The sequence below is a fragment of the Corvus brachyrhynchos genome, unplaced genomic scaffold (genome assembly GCF_000691975.1).
Source record: "Corvus brachyrhynchos isolate BGI_N302 unplaced genomic scaffold, ASM69197v1 scaffold9, whole genome shotgun sequence".
NCBI classification, from domain to species: Eukaryota; Metazoa; Chordata; class Aves; order Passeriformes; family Corvidae; genus Corvus; species Corvus brachyrhynchos.
The window spans coordinates 3,288,404-3,299,042 of NW_008240037.1; the positions used below are offsets into that span (position 1 = coordinate 3,288,404).

At 40.4% G+C, this 10,639-nt stretch overlaps 1 protein-coding gene across 1 annotated transcript in view; it reads left to right on the top strand.

Annotated features, from left to right (window-relative positions):
• LIN7A (lin-7 homolog A, crumbs cell polarity complex component) overlaps positions 1-5,221 on the top strand; it is a 29,497-nt gene extending 24,276 nt beyond the window's left edge. Inside the window, exons 4-5 of the mRNA XM_017743931.1 lie at positions 325-533; positions 2,066-5,221. Of these exons, the coding sequence (XP_017599420.1) occupies positions 325-533; positions 2,066-2,108 (252 nt within the window). The 3' untranslated portion in view covers positions 2,109-5,221. The remainder of the gene's footprint in view (positions 1-324; positions 534-2,065) is intronic.
• Positions 5,222-10,639: the final 5,418 nt, after the last annotated feature.

Sequence of the window (10,639 nt, forward strand, 5' to 3'; positions counted from 1 at the left end):
AAATTTTTCCCCATGCGCATGCCTAAAAAGCACTCCAGTCAGTCCACTTAATGGTTGAAATCGAATACTCTTCTTTAACAGCCAAGTCACCTCCCTGTTTTGGAAATTTACTGTTTCAAGCAACGTTAGCATAGAAATCAGAGCTTGAAAATTAATACATGCCCAGCAGTGCATAAGTCTTACTTAAGGTTTTCTTTTTAGTGGTCCCTTAAAAAGTGTAAGGTGTGGAAACTACCTAAAACTCTGACAGGCTTTCCATATGAAAAAGACAGCTCTAGATCAAAGCACCATTTTCACTATTAAATCTGTTCTCCCTGCTCCTAGAGTGTGGAAGGAGAACACCACGAGAAGGCAGTGGAGCTGCTGAAGGCAGCCAAGGACAGCGTGAAGCTGGTGGTGCGCTACACTCCCAAGGTGCTGGAGGAGATGGAGGCCCGCTTCGAAAAACTGAGAACAGCCCGGCGCCGGCAACAGCAGCAATTGCTCATTCAGCAGCAGCAACAGCAGCAAACGACACAGCAAAACCATATGTCGTAGGTGAGAGGATTCATTGTTCTTCCCTAAAGGCCACTGACAGCACCCCACCTGGGCCAGCAGCTCCCAGGGGTCTGTCAGGGCAGCATCCCAGAGCCCATCCCAGCCCCAGACAGGAGCAGGGCAGCCCCAGGCCTGGCCACCTGCCTGGGGATAGAGACAGGCTGGGACATGAGCTCACAGGTGCTCCCAGTTTAGTGGGATCCCATAGCTGAGCAGGGCAGGGCTATGGGGAGCAGGAGACTGGCCCTGCTGGGGCATTGCTGTGGCAGGAGATGATGGCCCTGGGGGCTGACATGAGGTCTTGGGCTTTGGATGGGATGGAGGGAGCCCCAAGGGGGGACAGTCAGGGGCCTGGAGGTACCCTTGGGGCCCCAGCAAGCACTTAATGGAGTCAGGATGAGCAGAGCTCATTCTTTGGTATATTTCCACATGGTTTTTCCCAGTAAAAATGCATTTTGAAAACAGGTTAAAGGCACTAGGAAATTCTGGAGCCAGTTTCCAACTAATAAACCTGAGCTCAGTAGCCACTGTGCAGTTCTGGCTTATCTGCAAGTGAAAGAAGTCCTGGGAATGTTTTTTTATATTGACAACCAGAGCATTTATGACAAGTAAGAATATGCCACCAGATTTAAAGCATTTTCAACAAATCTGTTACCAGTCTGCAACAAAACATCAAGGTTTCTGCAACAAAACATCATGGTGGCAGGTGAAGAAAAGTCTTCCTTGCTGCAGGGAGCCCAAACTTAATTCTGATTACTCTGCAGGGCACTTCTAAGTGCTTGCTTTTAGATACAGTTTGGTAGGAAGTATTTCGTTCACTCATGACTGACATTCAGTATTACAATAGCTTCCAAGAGGTTTGCAAGTCTCCCAAGTGGCATATGAGGTTCAAAGATGCTCTGCATATGCAGTTTTTCTGAAACCAGTGAGAGTTTGTGCTCTGAATGCATTTATAGATACGCTCCACTTGCCTAAATAAAATTAAGTAGGAAGCATGTCCCAATGACTTACATCCCAACCCTCATCTTGTAGCTGTTTGTTCCCAAAACAGTATGCATGTACTAAAGAGACAACAAGTGACTCAGAAAGTCCCCAAATAGTTAAAATCTGAAGTGCCCAGTGATGGTTTCATCCTTATTAGTGTTGACACTGACCTCTGTTGGTAATCATGGGAAAACACCCTCCTTGTAAATACCCTGTCCTGTGACCACCAGAATTCCAGATTTGTTGATGCAAACAAGGGCTCTGTTTTGAATCCCACCTCAGGGCCTCAACTCAAGACAAGAGGTATAAACAGTAGTATTTCATTAAGTAGGCTTGAGGTTTCTGTGTAAAACAAGGCCATTGCAGGAGACAGACATACACATGAAGTTTTTCATTTTTTTCAGTTCCTAAATCATTTCATTAGCAAGTAAAGAATTTTTGCTGATTTTAAATTGAAAGAGAAGAAAGGCAGGCAGAGACAGCCAGCAGCTAAATTCTTCAGTTATTTGTGCTTGCTCTGAGGAATGTGTTTCTTTAATTCTAGGTTGTTCTCAAGAAAGAAGAAGCCTCAATCAAGAGTTCAGTAATCAAGCAACCAGAGCTGTACTCTAATATTCCAGCAAAAGCAAACAACTACAGGAACATGAAACAGAATTCATCTGGAGAATGTACAGTGCCAGACTAATATTAAGTGAGCCGTAGGGAGGGTACCATCATGATAAGGCTTTTCAACACACAGCAGTCACAGATACCTTTTACTTCTGTGACTCTGTTCCTAATGAGAACAGCATGATTGGTAAACCCTATGAAACAGCGAAGTCCAGGGCTTCCAAATAATTCTGTTCGATCAAATCTTGTACCCCTTACTCTGACAAATTTCTAGTTGGCTTTCTCTAGTCACTGAAAGTTTTGTTTAAGGAGGTTAAGATTGTCTACTTTTGAGAGCAGGATCTTTCTCTACAGTTATCTCCAAGAATGAAAAACATCAGTGCAAAATTTTGCCACAGACATCAAACTCGTACATCACGCTTCATAACCACTTTGTACTATATATTGTAGAGCTGTTTTAACCTAACTTCCTGTTTATAATTTTCAGATTTCCCTCTGGAAATAGCAATTTACTATATTTATAAAGTATTCCATTTGTAGAAGCAATTGGCTTTTTACTCTTGGTGTTTCCATATATTTTATTATGCATCAACAGAGTGAGAAAGTTTTAGGTCAACTTTAATTTTATTAGTAGTAAAGTTAGGGAAGCCTAGAACTGTATTTTTAAACGTAGGTATTGCTTGTATCTATTATAGTTACTATTCAGAAATCTATAACTGGATATATTATATATTTATTCCATAAAATATATATTGTCTGAATGTACCTGTTAGAGAAGTAGGGTCTTTGCTTAGCATGTATTGCAAATGTAGTAAGCTAATGTTAGCAAAAGACCGAGCTTTGTTTGGCAGATATTACTGTGATAGCATAATCTCTGCATTTCTGTATTGTTTAATTTATTTTCCAGTCTAATGTTAATATATTTTAGCGAGGAGGAAGTGTTAGTTGTTTCTTTTAAGACTCACACATTATCATTTAAATCAGTTTGAAATTAGAGTTCGTACTTTTTTTTTTAATTAAACAAAATTGGAATGTGCAAGCAAAATCTGTAAGTTCTTAAGTTTACATGTCTGCTTTTCCAAAGAAGATAGTCAAAGCTGGAAGGCTGTAAATGTCATCTACTTTTAAGAAAATAAGAAAATGGACCCCCAAATCCTAAAAAAAAGATCAATTTTACATGCCTTCTGTGCTTCATTAGAAAAGACTGGGGGAGAAAAGGAGTTCAGGGGAAAACCATACAGTCACTGCATGTTGAAAACTCCTGCCGATGTCAGTGAAAGTTCAGTAATGTGAAGAATGGAATGTAGAAATGGTCAGAAACAGTGTTCTGTTCCGAACTTGGAACAAAGTCAGAAACAATTAATATATTGGAGGATCTATTCTCAAACAGAGAGAGGCAAAGCAAAACAGGGGAAATTGGCAGTATCATAGCATATGTTAGAAACCAAATGCAGGCTAGCCAACAGTATTGACAGTGTTTCATCAGTGTAAGTAGCCATTGAAAGGAAATTACTGTATTTTTAAAACCAAACAGCATGAGAGAAGCCTCATTTTATACAGAGAGGTAATTGTATTCAGCAGTCATTGGTGACAATATCAATTAAGACAGTGGAGTTTGAGGACTACCAGAACTGAAGATGAAATGTATTGTGCTCTGCACGGTGTCTTTTTATACTTAATAAAATTGTACGTACCTATTTTAAAACTGTTCTCAAACAGGCATTGCTATTAATATTGACAGTATATAAGTTGTTATTATGACTGCATATAACTGTTCTGTATCTCATCAGTATGATTTGAATTACACTGATAGCTGCATTTTCAGAGACCAAGTATTCAGATTTAGTCAGCCCACTGTACTACATTTTTCCAAACTGCCTCTCCACCTCCTTCCCTCCTCTTCCTCAAAAAATTTGAGTGGAATGTGCTGATTAATGAATTTCAGTAATAGACTGTCATTCATATAGAGAAGCATATCAGATTCATTTTCATATATTATTATTCAATAAATTATTTATACACACTAAAATTAACATTCTAGTCTTTGCCAACATTTAGCAGTAAGAACTGTCAATGACTTTCAAGTGGAAGCAGGTAGAAATAACTTTCTGTTGCTTTTCATGCCCCTTACTGATCAAAGAAACATACTGCTACTCAATCACAGAATAACCACTGTCCCTGAGCCTATGGTATGCTTTTGCTTGTAACCAGTATTTTCATTTGTGATTTAAATGTATTTGGTCCTGATTCAGTACTGCTCTTCCGTATGTGCACGGCTGAATTAGTATCCAAAAGAAGTGCAGGGAAGACAGCCCTTTCCACATGCAGGTCTGCAGGTATTTGTGCATTGTATTTTAACTGATTGGTCTTCTGGCATTTGCTGTTCCACTGCACTAAATTGATTTTCTTTCATTCGACTTAGTGAGTTTTATTGCCAGTATTTACCTTTGGGGCTCCCTCATGTTTCTCTGCACTGGTAGCAAACTGAGGTAGGAGATGCAAGACGCCTCTTCTGTCTCTTTATTACAGTAACCAAAGGAGTGTTTACATACTCTTGCATCATGTTCACTTAGACTGAAGATCCAGATGCAGGATCTAATAATAGTAGAGATTCGGGGTTGGTGGCATTTACTTAGTGAAGTTGATGGTTCTGCTGTGCTAGCCATAGTTTTTCTGTTTGCAGCATTTGGTCTGACTGGCACTTTATAGTGTGTTGAAGAATTCCATAGTCTTTGATGAAGCAAAAAGCTCACCAGCTTGAATTTTTCTCTTCTAGTGACCAATCATAGATTAAAAGTCAATGAATGCGCATGAGTGGAAAAAATGACATAAAAATCTACCTGCAGTTTCATGGTGAATAATACTACAGATTTCACAGTCCCGTACATTGTCCCTTGCGTATGTATTTATCACAGCCAAGAATCCAGTATGATTTAGTAACCTTTGGGAACTCTTGCAGAAGGCACAAAATTATATGCCTTATTTGCAAGAGAAAAACTGTTTACTCACCTACTAACTAGGGATTTTAGAGTTCTAAATGAAATTAGGATCTCATGAGCAAACCAAATTCCTAGAATAAAAAAAAAAAAAAGCTAAACAAGAGGGGGAATGGTTTTGCCTGTGTTTGAAATCAAGCAAAATTTTAAGCATAATTTCAGAATTTGAAAGTTATTATGCAGAAAAGTGTCTGGAAGTACTAAGGACTATTCCATATGTAAGCAGTGGATTATTAGCTAGAAGCAGTACTGCCCCTCCATAAGTATTAGTGAGACCATTCTCATACCCAGCATTCGATAAAACAAAACAGATTTCTAAACCTGAGAGTATTCTGGGTCAGTTTGCAAGAATGTGCTGCTTGCTGCAATACATGCCTGATGAGACATACAGCTTTTTGTGCTTAGCCATGAGAAAGTCAGGATGAATTAGGGATGTGCTCAAACAGTCATGCAAGCAGACCCATGTTCACCCTGCTTGTCCATGAAGCAAATGCAGTCTGAACGAGCAGAAAGATTTAGATACATGTTTGATGGATTCATTGTCTCTACCTTCAGCTGTCCAAAACCGAGCTGTGGAACTTACATTGATTTTTTCCAAAATCAAGAGTTAGAGGTATCCATTGAATGTGGTTCATTCCACTTGTCTCTGACATACATCTTAAAATAGAGTAGGGCATTCTGTTAAAAAGTTCATAAGCTGAGCCACTACTGAACAACTTAAACTACTAGCTTGGAATAGGTAATGGCTTTTAAGGATGTGTTGCTGCTATGCTTGTGCACAGCTTCACAATAAATAAATAAAAAGTCCCCAGTTTTTTAATTCCCTAGTCTTAAACCTCTACATGCATAGCTCAGACGACCAAGAGGCCTTGCATGTATTGTGGTTTGTGAGGAGGTTCCTGTCACTACAGATTTCTGTTCTGAACCATTCTAAGAAATTTGAGAGCTCAGAACAGGTATTGTTAGCAAAATGCTTTAGTTGTGGTGCATACAGGAGCAGATTGTAAAAAGCTGCAGCCTGTGAATGCTGATAGCAGAAGTCTGTACTGCCATTCCCAACACTGGGCTAGTATGTGTGCATTTTACAATGCCTACCAAGAAGACGAACTATTGCTTTAGATTTCCAGTTACAAACAGAGATGCTCAAAAATGAAAGCCATTAAACTTCCAACATAGGGATTTGGGATAACGAGTCATAGCAAAATTTACCCAGTTGTGAAATCTAAAACCTGCAGCTATCTAGGATTAAGTAAAAAGATTACAAAAGCAGATGTCTAAAAGGAACAGCCAAGATCCAAGAAAAAAAAAAGTCATATAGGAGTTTAATCTCCGATCAGCTTTCAATTTACCTCCTTAAAGTTATTTTCGCTCCTGTCAACTTATCAACCACAAGAGAAGCATATGATTCAGCAATGGCAGTTCCTTTTGCCAAAATCATAAAGATCTGATAGGGTGGAGGAATACCTCTTCCTTCCTCTCTCTCAGATTTGTGAAGCTGGGTTGTGCTGCAAAAAGGTGATACCTAAACATACCGCAGTCCTACAGAGAGTTTCTTCATTAGTCCTTTTTACAGTTTCTTCCCACCAGCAATTCTCGAGAGAGCTCTTAAGTGTGCTTTCTCAATGTGAGTATGTTACATAGACACACAAATTCATGTTCATTTCGAGGAAAACTGTTTTAAGTCTGAAGCTTTAAATCTTGCCCAGCCTTTTAATTTTGACATCCCAAAACAGACCAGCAGTTGCACTTAACTATATTCCGCTTGGAAGCCTGAGATTAGCTTGTAAACCGGTCCAGTTAAAAACTGGATCTCAGGAGACGCTTCCCTAACATTTCTGTTGAAATTGAAGAAACATAAAAGACAAAGTACAACCTCTGAAGTACAGAGTAGCCAGTGCAACACTACAGAAGAGGGAAGATAGTTAAAATTTTTCACTTATCCATGAAAACTTGTCTAGGAATATAGAATATTATTTTTATCTGAACAAGTTACTTTTTTATGTTGGGAGGATAAACCATGTCTCTTACAGCAGTTTCTGGAAAGAACAAGACAAAATGCTTAGCTAAAACAGCATGGAAAGGATTCTGGGTATGTTAAGGTACCCATGAACAGTTTGGTGGGTAAGAGTGGCCCCAGCTCAGATGAGAGCAACTCCAAGGTACTTCTCCACTGATCTCTCTCCTATCACTCTACTTTTTGGCCTCACAAATTCCCTTTAACAAGAGCCCAAATGTCACCAAAAAGCTATTCCAACTCTCCCACTGCAGTATTCCCCTACCCTTCTTTCCACGTGAGTTTTCTGTTAGCTGAGCAGTGACACTTTTTGATCACGTGCAATCTCTTCAGCATTTAGGCTTTGCCATGTCTACCTTCTGGAGTGCTCTGCTCTTCACTTGCGCTCCATATCCATTAGCTGCCCTCTCATGGCCACCATAGTCAGCTGTCTTAGTTGCCTTACGCAAAATAATTGCACTAGCCCTCAAGGACACATGGGGAAAAATATGTTGAGAGGGTAGAAAAAATGGTAGATAAACCTTGAAAAAAAAATACAGATATGCCGAGGATGTTACCCCTTTCTTGAGTCACCCCTTTTTCATCAGGTGATGATTTTCCCTTTCATTTCATTCCCTGCTGACAAAGCACTCTATGCCATGACAGTGACTGGAACAACCATACATCCTCCTCTGGCTGAAACAACAGCTCCTTATCTGGAACCAATGGATATCTAGACCTGCTTGAGGCATTACACTGTGAATTAACTTACATGCAGTAGGTCAGAGTCACTGTGCACAGACTGAACAACTGAGGTTTACAGGTGAAGAAAATCCAGCACACCTGGCATGTAGACCCATGTCTGTCTAGAATTTCACAGGTAAAAGTGTGGAGCCAACTCCTGGCAGCATCCTAACATTGAGTCAGTGCCTTCAGCCATCCAGTCTGAAAGTGTTTGTATTATAAAAAAGCATCCAGGAACTAATGTTTTATTTGTTTTGAAATTCTATTTCAAATAAAGTTTCCAAGAGTAAGCAGTGAGAAAGCAAGAGCCTTTCTTAAACTCCCAGGGGTCAAACACATAACAAACTATTAATTTCTTTACTAACATCATGCTTCAAGTGCAGAACTTACACCAGCACCACCTTTCAACCTTGGTTTTGTGCATGTTGTCCTTACCTTGATACATGGGGTTGACTGAAAGAAGTTAAACTTCACCGTTGGGTCTTAGTACCCTTAAAGGGAAACATAAACTTGGTCACGTGAAGGGTGTTTAAGCATCAGTTAACTCAGACTAAAGTATAAGTGCTGACTAGGTGTTTTGAGCAGTATTTGTCTCCACTATGAGGGCACTGTATCAGGTTTACAGCCCCGTTGTGCGAATCTATCTGTGTGTCCCTGCGGACTCAGGGCTCCGTTCCGTGGGCACGGCAGGTGGAGCTCGCAGCTGAATAAGTATGCCAAGGGAGACGCCTAGTGCAAAACGATGTTCATGGCACCGAGAGCTGCTCATTCCGCTGTCACTGCCGAGGGCTTCTTTCCTCCTCACCTTAAAGCTACACGCAAAGATGTGCGCAGCATTCACTCAGCATATCGCCACACGTATTACAGCGAGTGGACAGTTCAGAAAACTGAACTCGATTTACATGTGCAGTAATACCACATGAGTGAATGCTCTCTGTGCTAAGAATGGCAAATGGCAATAGGATTATGGCAATAAAAGCAATACTCATACCTGGGTAATTATTCTAGGGTTAATGTAAATACTGCTTCACATGGTTATTGGACTGCACACAGGGTCTGATCACAGTTCACCTGCCGCTGCTGCTGTTGGAGATTATACATGTGCTGATTAAAAAAATGTCCCTCAGTGCCGCTAGGCAAGTGTATCATCCACGTTGAAGTAAACGAAAGATGAAGCCTTGCTAAAGGGAGCCACATAAACCAGGTGCAGTAACAAATCGATGCAAGTCATGAATCTCCCACTGCAACAGCTGCTCTGCTTTTAGCGGGGGACTTGCCAAAGATAGCCATCAAATTGGATTTCCATTGTGGCTGTGATTTTCTCAAAGATGATAACAGTCTGTACCACTGCCTGGCACTACCTTCCTCAGAGGGACACCCAAACAGAATCTTGGGTTATTAGATCCAGGTGTATCTATGGATTAGCTCTAGAGGCATTTTTATTTCTCCCCTTCTAGACACTCCTATAATTTCTTCCTCTTTCTCCACCAGCTATAATCAAGGCTTTGATATTTAGCTGAAGTATGCAGACATCTGAAAGTTCTCCTTTTTTTCAGCAGGGAAAAAAAACTAGGAGCTACATTTTGTACACCACATCTTATACTCTCAGGTAGCTTCCTCTCTGAAAGGCCTGGGAGAAGGCAATACCCCCAAGAAGCACTAGTTTGACAAATACAGGAGCCCTCAGAAAACTGGCACCAGTGTTTAGAAGAAAGGATAGAGGAAGGAAGCCAAATGATAAAATAGTCCTACCTTCAGCAAGCTTCAGAGTTTAAGCCCAGGCTCTGACAGCCTTCGCTGTCTGTTAAGGGCCAGGTATGCTGTTCAGTTTTCATGTTCTGACTATGGTGCTTAACAGCAGCCCAAATTCTCCAGTTCTGTTAGAAACCCACTGGCTCTGGTAAGGGTTACAATCCCAGGCAAGGAAAGGTAACAAGAAACCTATACTCACCTGGAATTGTCTGGTGTGACTACCTAACTGTTTGCCAATTTAGACTTTAAGGCAAGGTAAGGCCAAAAATATATTTTGTCAAAATGCATGCCAATTGCTTCAAATAATAATCTCCTGACATCTGTAAACAAGTCTTCCACTGAGGCTGGTGTGGCTGAGACTGTTTCTTCCCTGTATCCCTGGCTAATTCTAGGATGATTATTTTAAATCTGCATGGAGCAAGGATGTGAGAAATGTCATTGACTCCAAAGAAGTGCAAGTGATTTTCATGTGATACAAAAGAGTTTCCAGCCAGATTCTTTGCTGAACTAATGAACCCTCAGCAGCTGTCTGCATTACAATTAGCACACCTCCAAAGCATGTTTTAGAAGCATTTATCTTGCCTTTATTAAGTTATTCAGCTCAGATATGCAGGTGATCTGGGTTACTGAGGAGATGAATGCAATCTTAAAGCAAATTTGCTCTGTAAGCCAAGAGTCAATGACAATCTTCAAAGGTGGAAAAAAATAGGAGGGAAAAAAAGAATTAATTCCAAGTATCAAATCAGATGAAGACTTGGCATGTTTCTTTGACTGTAAAACTAACTTGAAGCAGCTGAAGTGACTCAGAAGTCAGACGAAACACCTGACATTTTTTTCTGAGACCAGTGCAATTAATTGCAGCTACCATCTCTCTGCAGCTAATGGAGGGAACAATTATCTCCAAGAGGTGATTCACCTCATCTGTGTAATGGTTACTGACACAATATAATACCTTTTTTTTCAGTGAAGACAGCAGAAGAGTTTTTTAGTCATCCTCTTCCATACCTCTCCCCTCTGCCTTGCC